Source organism: Aristolochia californica, unplaced genomic scaffold, assembly GCF_029961685.1.
Source record: "Aristolochia californica isolate CCGP_79_NKW_82.1479 unplaced genomic scaffold, dmAriCali1.0.hap1 SCAF_12, whole genome shotgun sequence".
In the NCBI taxonomy this organism is placed as follows: domain Eukaryota; kingdom Viridiplantae; phylum Streptophyta; class Magnoliopsida; order Piperales; family Aristolochiaceae; genus Aristolochia; species Aristolochia californica.
Window position 1 is genome coordinate 28,696,742 of NW_027181793.1, and position 20,713 is coordinate 28,717,454.

Sequence of the window (20,713 nt, forward strand, 5' to 3'; positions counted from 1 at the left end):
ATAAATATTATTAATTAAAATTCATTAAAAAAATTCTAATTTATTTTTAATTAAGATATACATGTTATTTTAATTATCCACTTAGAATTCGTATCTTAATTATAAAAACCCTAAAATATGACATTTAAAACTACTACTTTTTAAAATTCCAATTGAGAAAGTTGGGAACCGGAACGGAGTTGGTGACCAACTAGTGGAGATCCGATCCACCCTTATCCAACACCGAATCAACCCGGCCGATTCAGGCGTTGACTCGTCAGGTGGAAGATAACAAGCCCGCAGATCAAACGTAATCACCAAAGATTCCATCCGGTAAAGGCGCAGCATATTTTCCCTTTAGGAAATGGACCTTCCACATTTATTCATACTCGTAAAGCCCGTTCCTTAGGGCCCAAGCAAGAACGAATAAAGACGGAATCTATTCGTCAAATTAGTGGTGGTCCTTAGTATCACCGAAATTGATGTGCCCGCAACCTTTAACAGTCGTATCGTACGACACGCGGCCGCCTTCCCCCTCCTATTAAATGCGTGGTATACTTGGAGAACAAGTTTTGCGTCAGCAACAACTGAATCGGTTTCCTTTGCTCTTAACTTCGTGCGCAACGCCCACTCAATCACCTCAAACATCGCAAATATCACAAAAGTACCCCCGTTTATAGGTAGATAGTGGATATTTTTATGACAGAAATGCCCTTCTTCGTGGCCAATCTTTCTCTTTTCACCTTTTATGATTTTAATAAAAAATTAAATTTTAATATTTAAAATACAAAAATAGTTAAATTTATAAATTAAAAGTTTCAAAAATATTTTTTTAGGGTTTAATAATCACATATGGAATTATAATTACAGCAAATCTTTGATTTGATCATAACTTACATTGAAAAAGTACCGAAAAAAGAAACGAAGAACCTGCCAATAGTATAAGGATATTTTCGTCAATTTCACTGCCTAAATGGAGTCAGGGCATATTCCATTCTGTAAAAAACTGTATGGCAGAATCCGTAATTCTATCCGAACTTTAAGGTGCTAGTATAAGGGCTAGTGTCTATAAATTTCTGAGCTCGGGCCATTGCAGAGGGTGGAAGTAGACGAAGAGTTGCGACGAGCAGAGATTTCTGATCCTTCGTTTCTTTTCTTGTCCTTCTCACGGGAACGTTTCGAAGAAAAGGTGTGGACGAGTTCCGAGTAACTTACAAGAATTGTCGCCGGTCGGATCTCGCAGTTGCTCGGTCATCTACCAGCTCTTCTTCAGTCCGTTTTTCGTTCTACCTCCATCTGTATCTTTCGCTAATCCTTCACCAATAAATCTCCCGTAGTTTCCTTTCTTCAGGTAATACTGACTATATCCTGTTTTCTTCTATATAAAAATTTCGATTTGGCTTTCGAGCTTGCAAACAGACGTTAGAATCGCTGCCGTTTTGCAAGTCCAGCACCTAGTAGGAGAAACGGGAAGAAGAGAAAGATAAATTCCGTCATTTAGCAATTCTTTTTTATGAAGCTTGGACGGCTGGAACAAGAAAAACGTTGAAGTTTGGCTTTTCGCTGGGTGCTGCGTATTTTCAGTCTATTGATTTTGTTTATTCAGGTTGAAGAAAATTCGCCCCTTTTATAGATACCATCTCATTGGGCACCAGGAACTCCAAACTCGTGACCTTCTTTAGGTCCAAATCCTACTCGAAACCCTAATTTTTACTTGACCAACATAATCTTTTTGTTTTGCCTCCGTGTATATACAATTCTGCAACTGCAACGTGATGATGAAGTCCCAAGACGTAAATTGTGTTGTTGCCACTCCAAAGAAGGGCAATGTGTACGCTGCCAAGGTGGTTTTGAATAGGAGGAAAGACGCGTCCATTAGCAGAAAATCTGAAAATTCAATTCTCATTCCAAATGGACAGTCTTGCGGAACTCCCAGCCAACGTCTACCGTCGGACTGCTTAGCGTTACTTGAGAACCGCGAAAATTTTGAGAAAAGCGCGGTCCCTGCAAGAGTCATGTTCTTTCAAAATGGTAAATGGAACGACTTTCCAGTCGAAGGCCTGGAGGAATTCAGACAAGCTTTCACTGACAAAAAACTGTGTGTCTTCGTGGAAACCGAAAGCTCTCGGTACCTGGTAGATTTTCTCCGGATGCTTCAGTTTGATCTTGAAACTGGCTTTGAGCGATCTGTTGCTTGGATCGATGTTCACGGAAAATGTTTCTTTCCAAAAACTTTTGTTGGGGAAGGAGGAAACGGAGCTATAGACTCGGCTGCACTTAAGTTAGAAATTGAAATAAATATTGACAAGTCTGAAGAGTTGGCACCAGCTGAGGGAGTTTCTGAGGCGCAGTCCAAGACTAGGGCTTTGGAGGGTGGGGAGAATAAGTCCCAGCAACATGGTGTTAGACTGTGTGGCCGTGATGCTGCTGCCTGCAAGACCAAGTCAGATGTGAAACCAAGTGAGGATGGGATTGGAAGGAGGGAGGACAGCTGTGAGAGAGTGACCTGCCAAGTTGGCTTTGAGAACGGATGTAATGAGAAAAGAGATGAGAATGTGGCACATGATGCTGATGCGGGCGAAAGAGGTTGTCAGGAAGGAAACAAGATAAGCAACCTTGAGGTTGACATGGAGGATGGAAGTACTGAGCCTGAAGCTGAGAATGGTTGCACAAAAGAAGCAACTGGCAATGTGGGATACGGGCAGAGCTTTGGAGAGCACAATGAAATCTTCGCTAGAATTCCTGATTTGAACAAGAGAGAGGCTGATTTTGAAGACAACGAGGTTCTTAATAATGCTTTGAGAACTGGAAATATTGGTGAGAGTCTTGCTAACAATTGTAACGTGACCACCCTCGAGGAGGTTACCTCTGTGAAAGACAATCAAACTGATACTGTTAATACTTCTGGTTTACAGAATGATCCTCACGGTGGAATGACTAAAAAAGGAGCTAATGGTGCTTCACGAAAGCGAGCTATTGGTTGCATTGTTGGTCCAGCTGGAAGGAAGGATCAAGATCAGAGATTCGGCTTGGCAAAACGGACTTGTCAGTATCGGTTTACCAAACCTGTAACTCTGCATGAAAAACCCGGTTTTAGTTCAATGGGTATAGTTTTAGCAAAATTATCAGAAAGCAACAAAGCTTGTATATCAGTCAAGAATCTATTTTTGGAAGGCATGACAAAGATGGATCACTATACCATGGTGAATGCCGTTTACTGGTGTTCACATGCAAGTCCAATGGGTAGTGCTCGATTGGAGGCCTTCCAGAAGACTGTGCAGATGACAAAGGCAACTCGTGGAGATGCAAATGTTAGACTGGCCTGGTATGGTTCAACTCCTAGCATTATTGAGAGCACAGTGGTGCATGGATTTTCAAAGGTTGGTACCTGGAGTGGAGCAACTCCATATGGCATTGGGATCTATCTCACTCCTGAAAACCATCCCTATGTGAGGTAATCATCGAGTTTATACGGTTTTCATATTTAGTTTGATTTCAATCACTTCACTGATTTTCTTTATGAAATGGTGATGATACCATTAAAGCTGAAGGCAAGACTGCTGGAGACCAGCTATGCAATCAGGAGGGAGAGAGCCTAACAACGAGAGATTGGCGCCCCACTCCCTCTTTAGCGAATGCTTCATCTACATCATTTGGTGATCTTTTTACATGAAACTAGTTAGTACAATCTTGTGAGAAAGGTCTAGCAAGGAGGTTCAGCACTGCTTAAACACCAGGAGATCATGGATTTAGAATCCACCTCTGTTCAAAGGGGGCCCTTTCTATATAAACTGCAAACGAAGTAGTGTTTGAAAGCACTTCTAGAATCAGAAATACCCAATGGCTCAGCATAGGATAGAATGACAGACGCTTCATACTTATAAAAAATCCTTTGAAACTTAGCATGGCCAGGATTTCCAAAAGAGCAGCCATCAAAATTTAGTTTAATAGTTTACGAATTGGGGAGACTAGATAACAAGAGATGGAAGTTTAGGCACATCATGTTAGATGAATTGCCGTGTATTTGATCCCCATTGAACTCATTAATGTCATCAAGTCAACAAACCCATAAAAGTACATGCTTAACAATATAGTCAATGACCTTTTCAACAGCTGCATATTTCTGCCTGAATCGTCTTTGATTCCTTCCAGCAAAATATTCTGAGGAATTTAGGCAAGAAAAGATTACTGTAATAATCTCTCAATCTGAGGAAGGTTGTCAAAAGGACAGGGGTCAAGTAAAGTCCTTTGAAGTGGCTTGGGCGCTTATTTGCATATTAAGCTTAGGTAAGAAAACCATCCATTTCTTTCATAAGAAGTGATAGTGTAACAAAAGACGGTCAATAGACTTGTCAAATTACACACAAAGGGTGCAAGTTGAATTGCTAATAGCCATACCTGTGCCATGTAAGTTGTCAAAAATGAGGATTCTACCTCACAGTGAGTTGCAAACGGAGAAGAAAATCTTGGCAGGGCCACCCAGCTTCCAAGATAAGGAAGCAACATGAATATAGAGAACATCATAATTAGACTGCTTCAGCCAATTTTGACGGGTTTTATAAAGTTTGTGTCACAGTTGGCTAGCCTGCAGATCTCTTTAATTTTCTTGAAGCTTGCTGTTCTATGTTCTGCAAACTTTGACAGTCCTTATGGTGTTTTGATTTGTCAGCAAGCTCAACTCAATTTATATTTCTGCATGTGTGCTGCTAGAATTTCGCATGATTAACGTCTGTTTCCATTGTGGGTATGCCGAAAGTAAATGCGTCTGTTTCTTTTGTGGGTATGCCAAAATTAAATTCTCTGTTTTTAAGTTTCACATAGATGGGTACGACTCTACTAGTATGTAGTTATCTAACATATAGAGTTGTACTCATATGTCTATAGGTAGAAGCATTCCTGTATTACTATTAATACTATAGCATCCATATCTAGATTATTATGTAGAGTACTTCCTTCATGTTCTACAGGAAGACAACTTAAATAAATTTTGTATATCCACATAATATTTCTAACGATATTGTTTTATGAATGAGGTCATTTTTGTTGACTAAGAATTGGGAACTGATTTGTGCAACTCAAGTGGAAAGATATGCCCTAGAATAAATCTACAGTGTACATGCCTTAAAAAATATGTGATGGGCTCTTCCATTGAAGCTCTATCTTGTGTTGCATTAAAAAAATAAAGCTGTCTTGTGTTTAAGAAACTATTGAGAAAAAATGACTGAGGCACTACAACGGCCACGTGCCTATACTTGTGCTGTTCATCACTTGTTCAATGCCAAAAAAAACTTTTATAAGTGGTCTATTTTCCTCTTTTTATTTTTAGAAAGGGCTCTATTTTCCTCGATGGATGTTAATAACATTAATTTAGGAACTTTGGTAAATGAACAAGACATGTAAGAGCCGATAGCGTAGTTCACCTGATCAACTAAGACATATGTGAGGTGAGATCACCTGGTTAATGGATTTTTTGGGTTGATATGGGAAGAATGCAAGCAATTCATGAGTCATAAGTGATGATTCTGTATGGAAGCGCAAAGTTTCCTTGTAGGATGTGAATTGTTTCATAGAAGCCATAAAGTTTGCTAATTAAGGCATGTGCTATATGCCATTATGGTGGGAACAATCCTTATTTTGCTCATATTTCTTAATCAGAAAGGTTAAGTTTTTGAATTTGATCTGTTCAGTGCCATCATGTTGTTTCGATAGTCCACTTGAATATGAAAATCAGATTTTTATATCTGATAAGATATTTGTGGCATTTTACTGAGTACCCAACTCTTGCAATTTTCTAGTGCATCTAGTTCAGAGCCCGATGTGGACAACGAATTTCATGTGGTGCTTTGTCGTGTTGTAATGGGGAACATGGAAAAAGTTGAGCTTGGATCACGCCAATTCCACCCAAGCAAAGAAAGCTTTGACAATGGAGTTGATAACTTAAAAGAACCAAAGTGGTATATTGTGTGGAGCACCTATATGAATACCCACATTCTCCCTGAATATGTTGTGAGCTTCACAGTTTCAGGTCAGCTTCAAGGTAATTTACGTGCACTAGTCATTTAATCTTAAAGAGCTTGTATTCTTTTTTCTTAGCAATTTTATGGTTCAATTTGCGATAACGAACTTAAAAGAGTATCTGACATTGTTACTATATGATATTTCTAGAGACGTGGAGAAAAAACCACGTGCGACATTTTGGTACTGCTCCTCAACATCATACACCAGCAAGAGAAATTCCAAGTGCCATCCCGAGTTCTTCTGTTCCACCAGTAAGACATGGTTTTCAGTACACGGGTATTATTTTAGTTGTAAAGCCTATCACCCTCTTCTATGTATCATTAACTTCTGGAGGCTTTATTGTTTAATTATTTCTTACCAAATGCATTCTACAAAAGGTGTTCCTTCTTTAAGAGGTGTTCCTTGGCGGGATAGTTTTCAGGTGTTCAGAGTCCTCATTGCTCTATGGTGAAAGCCCAAGAACAGGGACAGGAAAGAGCTACGCTCCATGGACTTCCTCCAAACATGTCGTTCCCTATATTGTTTTCTGCAATGAGAGGACATATACCTCAGAATACCATGAAATCCTTGGAGAAAGTGTTTAATGATTATAAGGTAATTGCTTATTATTGAATAGGTTGTCAGACATAAATTAGCAGAGGATTTTGTCATCTCATTGTCTATGTGCATTTCAGGAAGGAAAATTTTCAACCAATACACTTGCCGAAACTATAATCTTGATTGCTGGGAATGAACCCCTCGTTGCTGCCTTACATAAGATTCGTAGCCAGGTATTGAACATAAACCAATAGTGTTTGGTGTTGTACTGCTTAATGATGACCTTAGGATCCATTCTGGAATTTGATTTGCATCAGTTTAAATTTATTTGTGAGCTGCAGCAAATTTGGTGCATTTAAAGCTTTCATCTCTTCAGTCAGAAACTGTTAGTTTCTTTTTGCTGTCTGGGTATTGTTTACTGGTTGCTTCTTTGTCTTTTGATCAACTTTTAGATATGGGCATTCTATACAAAAATATTGTTGACTTCTCTCTTTTTCTCTTACTCTTTATGTATTCAAAGGTACTCATCGTAAAACATAGTTTTAGATTTATTATTAAAGTTTAAAAGAAATGCAAGAGTTACGGAGGCGAAAGGACGTCTTGTTATGTCAGACTTCATGCCTTAAGTACTTTTGTTTAGCATAAGTAGAAGTGATCGCTGGAGGGAGACTTCAACCTGCCTTGTGATTTAAACCTGCACCCCTCTCCCAGGTTGCCCCCAACCAACATGTGACTGGGCCCTACCCACATTCCTATCCTTACCTCTGTCCTTATACTGCCCTGCCTTGTCTGGGTCAGAATTATGGATAAAAAAAGTGAAGGAAGAACAACAAAACCTAAAAAGTAAACTAGTAGAGAACTCCAGAAGTTATAACAATACTGTTTCGAACCAATGAAGAAGTAAGAGAAAAAAAAAGGAACAACAAGATCACAAATAGAGAGGTGGTGGCACCTGAAAGTAACTCCAAAAACACAGAAAGTGGAAAATGCAGATTATTGGGTCACAAATAAAACAATCATATTGAGCTCAATTGACAACTAATATACTCTACATGTGCACTTGAGAACAAGAGCATACCTGACAGTTGCTTTGCCTTATCCTTTCTTGTCCTTGTCAGCTTCCTTGTATGTGCATTTATTATTTCTGGAACATTTATAAAAATGACTGTATTGAGTGATTAAATGTCCTTTGGTATAGGAGACTGTGTGCTTGTGTGCACTATTGCAGAACGTAGGCTGTCTGCTGCTGTTTTTTTGGTTTCATTAAGAAAGTTGCAGGCTTCCAATAGGAAGGACAAACACAAGTATAAAGGAGTATATAACTACATAAGGAAAGGTTTTTTTTAGACACTTACCCAGTGAGGGTTGGAAAATAAAAAAATACCTTATCTTATTTGGGTAATCGGATTCAAGACGACCTTTACCCATTTCTGTTCCATTTGATAAACAATGTATGGATAAACGGGACACCCTTTAATGGATAATGATTTATGTTTGATATGTGTTTAAATGCGGACAGATGGACTTGTAAAATTGGTAATTAGGTGAAATTGCTAGCCTACATTCCTACCACCCTTTAAAGATAAAAGTCAGGTTGATATTTCAATTAATTTGATTACTTAGGCAAACTTGTAAAATTGGTAAATAGGTGAAATTGCTAGCCTGCATTCCTAACACCCTTGAAATATAAAAGTCAGGTTGATATCTGAATTAATTTGGTTACTTAGGCATAGCCCGTTGGCTTATATGGATTTAGTTAATGTGGAGTTCATCAAGGGTAAACTGGAAGACAGATTGCAATCCTTATCTAGAAACCTTAGATCTCCTATGGTACCAAGGTGTTCGTTAGGTTTTAGAAAGGTTAAGTTGTTTTGGATCTCAACAATTTTTCTTGTTAAAAAGTTTATTTAAATTCATTATTATGAAAGTATGGTCCAAATCTATTCCAAATTGACTAGTGAAAGTTAGGAGACCTCTTTCTAAGTAATACACATAGGATCTTTCTAGTCGTAGTCCGCATAAGACTATTCGTAACACCTCCTCACGTGCGAGCCTTCTTTGTGGTGCCTACAAGGGAACAACTTTGGGTGGCCTGTTCCACTTGGATACAATATTAAAAGTTGAATCCATACCCACCCTAAATGACTAGTCGAAGTTAAGAGGACTCTCTAGTGATATGCACATGATCTTCCTAATAAAATTTGTTGATTGGAGGGTGATATTTAGAAGCAATTTGAGAGTGCCATTCCTTGGCCCTACATTCAATAGTTGTTGCCTTGACAAGCGATCAGGTTGCATTTGGTTTGAGAGAATATAGAGAGAAAAGAAGTAGAAAGAGAAAAAGCAGGAAAAAATAAGGTTTCTTTTCTTGTGTAGTAGAAAGATGAGAGAGAGAGAATAGAAGAGATGCGTTATAGAAAGTGCAAAAAGAAATTTTTTAAAATAAAATGTTTCAGAAACTTAAGAGAATCAAAATAAAGTAGATTAATAGAAAATTTTCATTCATTACACTGGAATTGCTTTTAATGATTTGTAGCCTCTCATTTTCTTGACTTTCAAGGTGTTATTATTTCATTACCTTACTTAATTAATTGCTTCAGTCCAGATATGTTAAAATTTTATCACTTCAATTGTAGTGGCTTTTTAGAGTAAGCTATTTAATTGAAGTTTTTCAGCCGCACTCTTCCTGGGACTATAGAATTTCTGCCTGCAGGGTCAATTCCAACATAAGTATGCATCTGATCTTAGATACAGATTTCTCACATAGAGGGCTCTCTCTCTCTCTCTCTCTCTCTCCAGCAGGCTCTCAACAGCATAAAAACACTGCCTGACACTGCAGTCCAATCCAATGTCAGTCTGGGTTGGGGCATCTCACTATAAGGTCTCATGTTAGGAACCTTAAAACCCAGTATGAAATGCCTGATGTAAGACATGTAACTTGTTTAGGTCCAACTAGGGGAAAGAAGACTCAATAAATAGTTAAAATAGAAACTGTTTGCATTGGGTATCATTTCGTATCTTCAAAGCTGGACAACATGAACCACCTGATGTGTGAGCCACACTGACATATGGATAGCTCGGAAATCAGTCCTGATTTTTCTAAGCTGATAATTTATGTAAATAAATTTTTAGAGATAAGTAAATAAAAAATTTAGCTTGAAACAAGTAAGGCAAGCAGAGTCCTGATTTAGCAAGAAAAAAAAGTTAAAAGGATGAGGTTGATTTAGAGACAATAAATGCAATTTACTTCTTTCATGAGGCAGAAAACAGTTAACAGTCTTTTCAGTTAATTGGAACTTCTAGCAGAATATTCAAACAGAGATTGATAAGGCGATTAGGAGCTGGATTCGGTAACTATGTTGTCTAGATCTGTTATCTGGCTCATTTTTTTCATTTATTGAGGTAAAAGTGAATCAGCTTCTCCAGTCTAGAGCAGTATCATGTGCAGCCACCATGAATGCTATGGAATTGGAGGGGTTCCTGTTATTTCCATAAATGCGTTTATTGTACTGGTTGATCCTTATGCAAGGTTGATCTTGGAGGTTGACTGTTGCTTTTAGGTTCTGCTTTTGATCTTGGGGAACTGGATGGAAAACACACAGCAGAGGAGGATCATTGTTTTCATAGATGGGAGGAACAGAAGGAAAACAGGCTTCACCTATTTGGTTTTCTCTCCATATTTTTCTCAAACCAAACAAATGAAAATGTCTTTTCCCGCCTCCCTCCTTTTTCTCATTCCATTTGTCTCCATAACAAACAGGACCTTGATAAGTATTAGGGGACTTTAGAATATCCCTGTTTCTGTGTTACATCTCCGATCAATCAGCTATTGTTTTAGTACGCTCTGGCTATCTTACACCATGGTTTTCTTCTCTGTCTCGCCTTAGTAAGATTCTTTTTTCCACTATCTTTTCTCTTATTTATTTCTCACTTAGAATGCATTTGGGTTTTTTAATGATTTTGTAGGTATGATTTCCGTTGGAGGAGAAACTTAGCTGAGTAGCAAAGGCGAAGATCTAGAATGGAATAGTTTAACATCAATAGATCTTGTGAATGTCTCAAGGAATTCACTCTCAGGGAAGGTTAACTGTACCTTGTCTGGTTAGTTGCAATATTTCTTATTTCCGATTAGTGGTCTGCCTTGTTTCTTATGTCCAATTAGTGAAATATGTGATGTTCTTGAACTGCTTTTGTTCTGGCTTCATGAACACCGAAAGACGGATTCACAGTAAAATAGTTGATTTTTCCTGTCTTTTTCTGTGTCAGATTTCATAAAATCTATTTGGTTGGTGGTAGGGGTGGGCATGGGTGGGGGGTTTTACGGGGGAACCTGACCTGACCAGACGTGAAAAACCCAGGTTCGGGTTTTAAAAAAATTGCCGGGTTTTGGGTGGGGGACGGGTTTTCCCAAACCCAACCTGAACCTGACTTGAACCCAACCCACATATGAGACAAATATAAAACGGGATTGAGACGGGTTGGGTTGGGTTGGGTTTAAGTTGGGTTTATGGGGTCGGGGTTACAAGGAAGGTGATGGGGTTGGGATTGGGTTTGATGAATAGGGTTTTTTGGGTTTGGGTAAGAATTTCTATTGTGCCAACCCCCTGTTGGTGGTCTGCACAGTGTGTTCGTAGAGTGCTTTTTACCCTACTACTATGTATATTAAGAAGAGAATATAGAAGTGCGTAGGAGGGGGGAGAGACCAATTTTCAATCACGTCCCTATATCATTAAGAATATTAGATCATTTCAGGTTTAGTTTATAGTAAGCTTCTTTTTGAATGTTTTCTCACATAGACTCTTTAAAAGTTTTGAGGTGATGCTGCTCTTACTCCCGGATAGAAATTCTTGTATCCGATTGCCTCGGTTCTCTTTTAAAAAAATAAGGTCGAGTTACCACTTCCAATTGGTTTAGGTAAAAGAAAGAGGATATAGCACCCTGTCACCCCCATATCGTCCTCTTCACAAGGGAATGGAGACTGTTTCACGAAAGATTCGGTATCTTTCACGGACTGAACCTTAATTTGATTTCAATTTGTGCCCAGTTTGAGCTGCCTGCTTGGACACTCATTGATAGCACAAAGAACAAATGATTTTTTTCTTTGATTCTTTTGATGCTGCAGCGTTTCTCTTTTGTCAATCAATACTTTGATACAACTATATCCATTGTAAGCATCTTTAAAGTAAGATTCGTAAGATATCCCCTTCATTTTCTACTAGAATTGATCTGTACCATCTATCTTGATCGAAAATTGGACTGGACGAACCTCCAAAACTTTCAAACCTCAATCTGTATTGTGGATTTTGATGATAATTGTTACATCCACAGAGACTTTTTGGGCACCACTTGTTCAGATAAACCTTTAGAATGGTGGCAAAAAACAAAAACCCTTTTGTTGATCTTGAACTTTAATAGAGTAAAACCCATGATTTATACCCCTTTCAGGAATTATCTAAACAAAAAGAACAATTATTTGCACAAGGACTTATAAGTGTATGAGATAAAAATGAGGAAAAATTCGAATGGTCATTAAGGTTTAATTGATTAAGGTAGAAGAGTTTTAATGAAATGAGGTGATACCATTTGTCGATCTATTATTAAATAACAATTATTTCATAATTATTCTTTCGTTTAAACGTTCGTAGCCGTTGGGACCACCTCGGTTCTCCCCATAGTCCGATATCTCTTAAGCCGTTTGGTTGATGTGGATTATTTATATACTGACACGCTCCAACGGTCGAATCTCTAAGAATTCAAAACTGCTACTCGCTGTTCGACTCGTTCTGCATTGTTCTCTCGATCGTCAAGCAGCAAGCCGACTGAATCAATTTTTCTTGCGAGATCGAAAGAGGGAGAGAACCCCGCTGAAGATCAGATGCACAGTCCGTTCTCGCCAAATATGGCAAAGAACTCTTCTCCCAGTCTGAGGTTCTCTTCTGGTAAGATTCTTCCTTAGTTTCCGTCAGTTTGGAATAAATCCTTGTGTGTTTTCTTCCAGGTTTTTCAAGTTAATCGACTCGTTTCTGCAGATTCTCATCAAATGTGTCCTTGCAAGGGGGTGTGTCCTGAAGAAATTGACGAGAACCAACAACATATCGGTAAGCACGTTGCCTTGAAACCTCTGTTTCAGAAGAAAGCAACCAAACATTTCATGTCCCCTACCATCTCTGCTGCTTCAAAGGTGGCTTCCACGAGCAAAAAGATTTTGGCCGAAAGGAACGAGTCTCTTGGAATCACTTATGAGAGACTGGCTGAGGAATCTCCAGCTCCTGATCATTTAGGCGTCTTGTCCTATAGAACCCCATCGTCTTCAAAGATTTCTCTACCTGATAGCCAGAGTCTTCCTGACCCTGATACGTCTTCTCTTTCCTACGATCCGCTTACCAATTACCTGTCTCCGAGGCCACGATTTCTTCGTTACAATCCCAACAGGCGCTTCGAATTTCTGCGCAGAGAAAAACTTAAAGAAGAGTTGGGCCTTAGCCATGGACTGTCTCCTGAGTCGAAGAAACTAACCGGAGAAGAACCTAAGGTCTCGCTGACTGATTCTGTTGTTTCTCTGGAAAAAGACTATGAACAACAAGAAGTGTCTCATCAGCTAGCTGAAAATATCGATACAGAATTTTGCCGAGGACAAGAAATTCAAAAGAGTGATGGTGATCTTGCAGAAGATGAGGAAGAGGAAGAGGAAGAGGAAGAGGAAGAGGAAGAAAGGTCTTGGCGTGGGAGCTCCCTATTACCACGTATCTTTGTTTTAGGTTTTCTGTTTTTCGGACTGTGCTTCCTTTCATCAATATATCCCTATCCTTCTTCTTTGCTACCTATTTTACCGGATCTGGGAAGTTTCGACGAAGGGTTTCTAGAGATTCAGGATCCTCTGCCCTACTTGAGGAAATCGGATCTAAACAATTTCTCTAAGCAGTTTTTGAGTTTGTCCAAAACGTTGTATACCCTTGTTGGAGGTAGTATTTGCCGGACTTCCAAGTTTGATTCATTTACAGATGAACAGTTCCTGATAGCTCATCCTCCAGTGGTTCAAAATGATGAAACGTTAAGCGGCAACCCTAATGCCAAGGGAGGGAGTATTTCGTCGTCAGACGAAGTTGAATGGTTTGATTTGGAAGAGCAGCAATATGATCATACAGACTTTGCCATGATTCCAGTAACTGCAGGAGAACTACCCGTTGGAACTGACGGTAATCCTCTGTTCGAAAATGTAGGTGGTGAATCAAGCGAGTTAGATGCTTCAAGGAATGCTCATTTGGTGCAGCAGGATCAAGAGTCGATGGAGGGAAATAATGATGGGGAAATCAGTGAAGAGAATATTGTCGAACAAGAAATTCCAGAGATGCAAAGTACTGAAATTTCTGAATCTCAAGTTATACCATTTGAATCTGTGTCTGAGCCAGACCAACTCCTCCAGTTTATGTCAAACGCAACTCCTGAGATGGAACCCTCCTCGATAACGATTCAGGCAACACAATCTGCTTCTGATGCAATCGATGTTCACCACTCCGAATCTGATACTGGAACCACTCTTGAAACAGAGCTAAATGAGCAATACAGAGAAAATTCATGGGCTAAATACGTGAAGGACGTATTTACTTCCAATGCTGCTTTGGGAATGTCTCTGTCCTTGATACTGGCGACATCTATAACTTTTGCATTGATTCGTCTCAAGACCAAGAAAGCTTCTGAATCAGCCTCTCCACCGTTTACCACCACTGTCCAACTACAGGCTTCTGAATCAACTTCTTTGGAGAAGAGTGCCGAGAAAGAAGACGGTGAACGGCAAAATAATTCCCATGTCAATCTTTCTTCAGCAGCGCAGCCGCTTCCTGCTGATAATTTCAGACCGTTGTACGCAACCCACCCACCAACCGTTGAGTTGCTCGGACTGGTAGAACAGGTCGGCAGCTCAGAAAAGGGTCCTTCCCTGAAATTAAAAACCGCATCTAAGCAGGAAAAGTTGAGGGCAAGCATTTCGTTCTCCAGCAATAAAGTGAAGCCATCCGTTCCAGAATTTTCAACTGCAGAGTCCCTTTCGTACGGAAGCTTCATTGTTCAGGGAAAGTTAACAAAGAAGCAGGTGAGAAAGCATTAGTAAAAATTCTTAAGAATTTTCCGATGAAACCGTGTTTTCGTCTTCGCTAACTAACAAAAAAATTTACCTTTTCTCACAGGAGGGAGAGGTTGTCACGGCGGTCACAACTCCTGTTCGACGCTCAAGCAGAGTGCGCAATCAGGTCAAGTCTCCATGAGGGCAACAATTTTCTTTCTTAATTCTGCACAGAAACAGCTTCCTGTTGTTCTGCTAAACGGATTCTTCTTCTTTTCATTTTTTCTCTCTTCTTGTAATCTCAATGAGGAAGAATTACACTGATGGCTAATCTGCATTTTGCAATTTAATATTTCAATGCTATCCCGGATTCCCCCGATCGTGGTTGCAACTAAGATTAAAATACAAATTGATCGTGATGCAATTTTTTCATATCTGTAATAGTTAAACCGTAAACCACCGAGAGATCATCAGTACTCATTTTCCTTCTTGAAATTTTACCATAGACGAGACGAAACAGATATGAGAAAAGCTGCAAAAAAATTATCGAACTGGTAAAGAATTCGGATGAGTATAGAATTATAAAAGATTACATCAGACATTCTCTATCATTTTTGGACAACTCAACTCCAAAAACCAAAAACGCAAAAAAGAATGGATTGATAGAGATCAAAGTAACAAACAATCGATCCAGGTAGCCTGTAACAAACAAAACCAGACTCAACCCAAAAGAGATTGAAGCAAAAAATTGGGAAATCAGAAGGAAAAAAACCGCAAAGTCATTCGTTCATACTCGAATCAATGGATTTTCGATCATGATTTAACAACAGACCAAAAACCCATTGATCGTCACTGCACGGTAACTCCACATTTGGATGGCAGAAGCGTTTACGAGACATTATCTTGATGATCATAGCACAGTTCCTTCCGGAGTTTGTGTGAGAATAGTTGGCAAGCATCCATGCTCAAATCAATGGCCGCTGAGAGTGCAAGAAACAGGGCCGCATCAGCCATGCATGCCACATGCTGCATCCCCACCTCCACAGTTGGCTTACTAACCTTTCCTTCGCCTTCCACGGAGGAGCCCATCACAAAATCTCCCATAGAGGGCCCGGAGCCGGGCGTTTGGTCTTCAATCATGCTTCTGTCGATGCAGAACTGGCCACCTTTCCGGACGCTCAGTCGTGATTCGACGATGGGTATACTAGACGTAGGGCCCGTGTCGGTGATGAGCTCCAGCTTGTAGCCCAAGGCGTCGATAGGGCTTTTCTCTCGCCAGGCTTCGAGGCGTGCCCAAGGCTTCCAGGCCTTGTGTGAGTAGCCGTTGGGGCGGAGAATGAGCCAAGCGCCGGGGTTTGAGCGGGACACACGGTCAGAACCAGGGGAGGGGACGAATGGGGTGGTCATGGATGCTGCAGCCACGGGTGAACCAGAGAGGTCGAATATCATCACTCTCCACCCTTTGCGTTCTCTACCAGAGCGCTCCTTCTCCATTCTGTAAGACCCCATCCATCCTCTACTGGTATTGGTGTAATCCAGCTGCAGAGATCTGATCGTTCAACACATGAGAAACGGCCGTCAACAAAATACAATATTCTTCACAAAACCAAGACCACGAAAAACCCTTTTTTTTCAGCTTTCTGCCATCAATTAATCAAAATGGTTCTTCTTTACTGCAATAATACAATTCCTAACAATCAATTCAAGTATCCAAAGATTATTGACGAGTCATGTGGAGCACATGTGGGTGGAGGAATTGATTATTGAAGTCAATAAATGTAGGGAAATACATCTAAAGTAAATAACTCCTATCGATCTAAATCCAGAAAATTAATATGGATCACGCAGGTAGTTCACCATGGAAGTGTGAAGAACAAGGCACGAGCAGGATCTTCGTTTTTCTCGTTAGAAGTATGGTTGCGCCGAAAGCATATAATATTTGACTACATGGTTGTATTCTTATTATTTTTGGTCGAAACTCGGAAACTGGAAGTCGTGTTGGAGGTGGTAACCGGTAACTCACCGTGGTGCGGCGGTACGGCCGGCGGTGAACTTGCAGGTGAAGACAGGCTGGCGTATGTTGCCTTGAATTTGGAAAACCACCGGGCTGCACTCCGGCTCGCCGCCGAACTGGAACACGAACCGGGGTTCGGGTTCGGAGCGAACCACCAGATGGAGGCGAGCCGACGGCTTCTTCTCCTCCCCGTGCTTCCCGATCTTCGCCCATCCGTTACGGTACAAGCAAGCCCGCGTCTCCGCCCCAGACAGGTCAAGATCAACTCGTAGCCGGCCTAGAAGCTTCCCTGACCTGATTCCGCAGGCAGCGCCCATCCGGCCGGTGTAGACGGCGACGTGAAGAGCAGCGGACTTGGGAAGACGAGAGAGAAGGACAGGGTCGAGTTGGAAGCGGACGTAGGCGGAGGAAGACGTGGTCGTAACATCGTCGGAAGCGGAAGAGGAAAGCGGGAGTGGAGTCGTCTGCGAGGAGAAGTTATGAAGACGGATCTTGCAGAAGCAAGGACTGGTGGAAGGATGCACGCCAGGTCCAGCCGGCCTCGAAGCGAACGGAAGTTTGAGAGCGAGTGACTCTACTGTTAGTCGTACGAAGGGGCACGGATCCATAGTCTCTTTCTCTTCCTCCCTGCTTCCAATACTACTACACCTTCTTGCGCCGCCCGCTTCTCTCCTCGAGTACAAGTATAGAAGGTTCGCTCGATCGGGATCAGGGAAAGAGAAGCAGAAAGCAGAAAGAGGAGCGAATGGCGTAACCAACTAACGATTCTGTGGAAAGAAATGCTTTTATCTCGTTGGAGTCTGGTCTGGTGATTAGCTATGACTGTATATGAGAGAAAACGAGCTCTGGAAATCTCTTCTGTCCTCTTAACTGGTAAGACGGCGCGACTAGGTGACGTGCTCGATTTCTCGCGACGTTTGCGTTTCTCTTTCTCGTCGAACCAAACGAAAAACGTATCGTATTATTATTCCATTAACGGATTGTTATTCGGATTTGCCTATTAAAATAGATAAAAGCTTAGGAGGCGAAGGAATCTTATTTAACATTAGCAAGCACGATCTCTGCGCCGATCTTGAACAATGATTGGGCAAATGATGGGCCCATCCTCTTTATTCGGACCCACAGCGCCGCAATGAAAGTAGTCAAAACCTTCCGGTTCTCCCCGAAACTTGTGGCTTCGATACCAAGACGAGAAATTTAAAATTTAAAATTTATATTTAATTTCTTAAAAAGAAAAAAGAAAAGCAAAATAAAGACGTACGAGATGGAGACATTAGCGAGAAGAAGAGAGAGCGCGAGCGGGGAAATTGGGGGAAAAAGCGCGAGCTGGGTCCTCGCTGTCACCAGGCTGGCACCAACAACTTGAATCGTTATCTTTAAATCTTCTGAACGCAAATATCGCTATTTATGACATGGCATTGTTGTGGACCCGCAGTCTCTTAAATCCTTGATATTGACGGTTGTCTTGCGGCGCTCAACCATATGACCTTGGGCCCACTCACAATCTGGCACCGCTTAGCTGTATGTAATCCTTCCTTCTTAATCTCCGGGCCCACTTAAACGGGCAGGCGGCAGCAAGCTTTTGGATCCGCTAAGGCAGAATTATCCCGTACTTAGTATTTAATTGTCCATAAACGTATAAGAAAACAAGCTCTAATTAAACGGTGTTAGCGTTAATGCTGTTTGGATGTAGTTCTTCTGCTAAACGGCGTTCGAACGTGGCCGGAGGTGATGACCGGAAACCGGTGAGTACGTCCGTCGTCGACTGGTCGTTTCCTCTAAAGAGACAACTAGGATAACCTTTGGAGCTTCGTGCTTAGGAATAACTCTTCTCTTTTTCGTCTTTAGTTAAGACCTTTCTGTGTTGTCTCCAGACACAAGGGATCTATACCAGATGACCATTAACACGGCTCGCCCGCTGTGTCTACATGGTTCTGGAAATTGGAATGGAGGAGTGTGAAAACAAGAAATAAACCAGAGAACGCAATTGGGTTCAACAGTTTCTTATCTTTACGGAGGATCTCATTCTGAGACAGTAAAGACGGATCTAACTTGTCATTCAATTTTCCCGAAATGATACTCGAAGAAATCGACAAGACTGAGTGGAAGAAGCAGCGCATTGGAGTTTGAATCCACGAATGTCCCCAGTGATCAGAAGACCCACTACTCAGCCATCTGCAACGGCAATTGGAGGCCATCACTCGTCTGCCATCGCCATCACCATCACCATCACCACCGCACAGAAGGATAAAATATACTAATTTACTCTGTATCAGTGGGTATTTTCAGAAAATACCTGAAAAGACCGAACGACTATGGATCAATAGAAACTTCATCTGTGAAATTAAAACAAGAGAATAATCATTAAAATCCCACATCGTTTTATCAGTAAAAAGGAGTCCAAATTTGGTCAGAGTTGACTTGGTTTAAAATCGATCATGCTGAACCTCAGTAGGAGATTTCCGGATTTTCTGCCCATTAAATTCCACTTCTGGATGCGATCATTCAGTGAGGAGTGGCTTAGCAATTCCACTAATGCGGATTTTGTAGTTTAATTGGTTTCTGGCTTGCGACAATCTCAACGATTATGGCTTTAGAAATAAGTGTTTGTCATGGGCGTAATTGAGCAGCAGGAGATCTCAGTGTGATTAATTAATTAAACAGTGCCTTGGCACGCCTAAATTAGAGCCAAATAGTTAATGGATTTAAGAATTATATGATGTGGATAAGCAAGGGATTATGGTCGGTAAGTCTCGCTTTATTTGAGTATTTTCTCATTATTAAGGTTCATTTAGAGGTTCCATGCGTACGGTTTTAACTAAGCATTCATGTAATACCATCATAAATCCTGAACAGAACAGTTGACCCAACCCTCCCGGTCCCATATCCGAGATAATCCGGAGAGGGTTAGTCTAAAAAGAAGCAGAGATGAATTATCTATGCATGACTCTGTTCATTCGATAAGGTCGTTAGTGGTGAATGAGCGCCTCTTCATTTGAATCACGCCAGTTAATCTTCTTAGGCAAAAAATTGGGGAATCGTGTTTCGTACGTATTTTGAAAATCATTCACAAGAAGCAATCGCCAGGATGCTTCTTTCACTCCCCCAACAAAATTTTTTCCTCGTTTTGCTTTGTTCTCCCTCTCTCTGGGGATTCCTCTCCCAAAATGTTTTTTCCTACTCTCTTCTCCCTCTCGGCTTCTTCTCCCTCCACTTCTTGTCTGCTTCTCCCTCTCGATCACTGTCACAGAGCCGCCTTTGCAGAGCACGAGAAGCCGACCCTATCGAATAGCACAAGAGGTCAAGCCTATCGCAAAGCCCCTCGGCCTCCCTCTTGGCATACGGTCGGAACGCCACTTCCGTCACTGTTGTCTCCCCCCATTATCAGCGCCGTGAGGAAGACGACACTTAGAAAAAATTAAACTAGCATCATAATTTCATTATATTTATTTTTAAAAATAATCCACATTTTATTATTTATAAAATTATTATTTTTATTTATTCAATATATTCAATTTTTAATTACTGTATTAAATTAGTGATTTAATAGTCGTAATTAAAATATTGTTAAAGTAAATATTTAATAATTAATTAAACCAATAGTTTTAAATTTTATGGTAATATATTATTAATTAATAATACTTAAAAATATATATTATGTTATTGATAAAATAATATATATTTATTTGTTATTAGTATATTAAAGTAGTGATTTTTAATGTTAAAATATATCTTATGTTATTAAAAAATAATTTATTTATTAATTATATTCACTTAAGTAATTTTTAATTTTTAATTTTTTATAATTTATTCTAGTCATACGTAAATATTATATTAATTTATAATAAATTATAATCATTAAGTAATATAACATGATCTTTCATTAATTAGTTTATTAATATATTTTAATACTACACATTAAATCACGTATAAGTATAGTAACCACGTTTATTTTGGATAATTATCTATTTAAGTATATTATAAAAAATTAATCATTCTCTTATTTATATCATATTTTTCATTTTGGGACACTAACACTATAATATATTTTCTAATACACTTGAACTTATTTACGTTAACACCCAAGGATGAATTAAATTTGAAAT

General features: G+C 40.0%; 3 protein-coding genes across 4 annotated transcripts; 2 read left to right on the forward strand and 1 right to left on the reverse strand.

Annotated features, from left to right (window-relative positions):
• The first annotated feature begins 1,095 nt into the window (after positions 1-1,095).
• Positions 1,096-10,787, forward strand: LOC137945531 (probable inactive poly [ADP-ribose] polymerase SRO1). The gene is made up of 6 exons (XM_068791467.1): positions 1,096-3,433; positions 5,775-6,016; positions 6,145-6,248; positions 6,412-6,591; positions 6,672-6,767; positions 10,501-10,787. The coding sequence occupies exons 1-6, from the start codon at positions 1,755-1,757 to the stop codon at positions 10,504-10,506; spliced, it is 2,307 nt and encodes a 768-aa protein (XP_068647568.1). The 5' UTR covers positions 1,096-1,754; the 3' UTR covers positions 10,507-10,787.
• A 1,486-nt stretch (positions 10,788-12,273) lies between these two features.
• Positions 12,274-14,938, forward strand: LOC137947013 (uncharacterized). Its single transcript, XM_068793306.1, has 3 exons — positions 12,274-12,473; positions 12,564-14,623; positions 14,718-14,938. Exons 1-3 carry the CDS (start codon positions 12,410-12,412, stop codon positions 14,793-14,795), a joined length of 2,202 nt encoding a protein of 733 aa, XP_068649407.1. The 5' UTR covers positions 12,274-12,409; the 3' UTR covers positions 14,796-14,938.
• A 155-nt stretch (positions 14,939-15,093) lies between these two features.
• Positions 15,094-17,382, reverse strand: LOC137946918 (uncharacterized). Of its 2 annotated transcripts, XR_011111086.1 has the most exons (3): positions 16,617-17,382; positions 15,387-16,142; positions 15,094-15,125 (listed from the first exon to the last, which is right to left on the reverse strand). XR_011111086.1 is itself a non-coding variant. In XM_068793199.1 (2 exons), the coding sequence occupies exons 1-2, from the start codon at positions 17,213-17,215 to the stop codon at positions 15,482-15,484; spliced, it is 1,260 nt and encodes a 419-aa protein (XP_068649300.1). In that variant the 5' UTR covers positions 17,216-17,382; the 3' UTR covers positions 15,174-15,481. The 2 variants fall into 2 exon arrangements, 1 of the variants encoding a protein (XP_068649300.1); XM_068793199.1 differs by lacking the exon at positions 15,094-15,125 and having other exon boundaries at positions 15,174-16,142.
• Between the last annotated feature and the right edge of the window lie 3,331 nt (positions 17,383-20,713).

Bases quoted from the DNA above. Each gene is read 5' to 3' on its own strand.
- LOC137945531 (XM_068791467.1), top strand. From the start codon at position 1,755: ATGATGAAGTCCCAAGACGTAAATTGTGTTGTTGCCACTCCAAAGAAG. The intron at 6,017-6,144 runs GTAATTTACGTG...TGATATTTCTAG, and splicing joins AGTTTCAGGTCAGCTTCAAG to AGACGTGGAGAAAAAACCAC. The intron at 6,592-6,671 runs GTAATTGCTTAT...TGTGCATTTCAG, and splicing joins AAGTGTTTAATGATTATAAG to GAAGGAAAATTTTCAACCAA.
- LOC137947013 (XM_068793306.1), top strand. From the start codon at position 12,410: ATGCACAGTCCGTTCTCGCCAAATATGGCAAAGAACTCTTCTCCCAGT. The intron at 12,474-12,563 runs GTAAGATTCTTC...TCGTTTCTGCAG, and splicing joins CAGTCTGAGGTTCTCTTCTG to ATTCTCATCAAATGTGTCCT. The intron at 14,624-14,717 runs GTGAGAAAGCAT...CTTTTCTCACAG, and splicing joins GAAAGTTAACAAAGAAGCAG to GAGGGAGAGGTTGTCACGGC.
- LOC137946918 (XM_068793199.1), bottom strand. From the start codon at position 17,215: ATGGATCCGTGCCCCTTCGTACGACTAACAGTAGAGTCACTCGCTCTC. The intron at 16,143-16,616 runs GTGAGTTACCGG...TTGAACGATCAG, and splicing joins GGCCGTACCGCCGCACCACG to ATCTCTGCAGCTGGATTACA.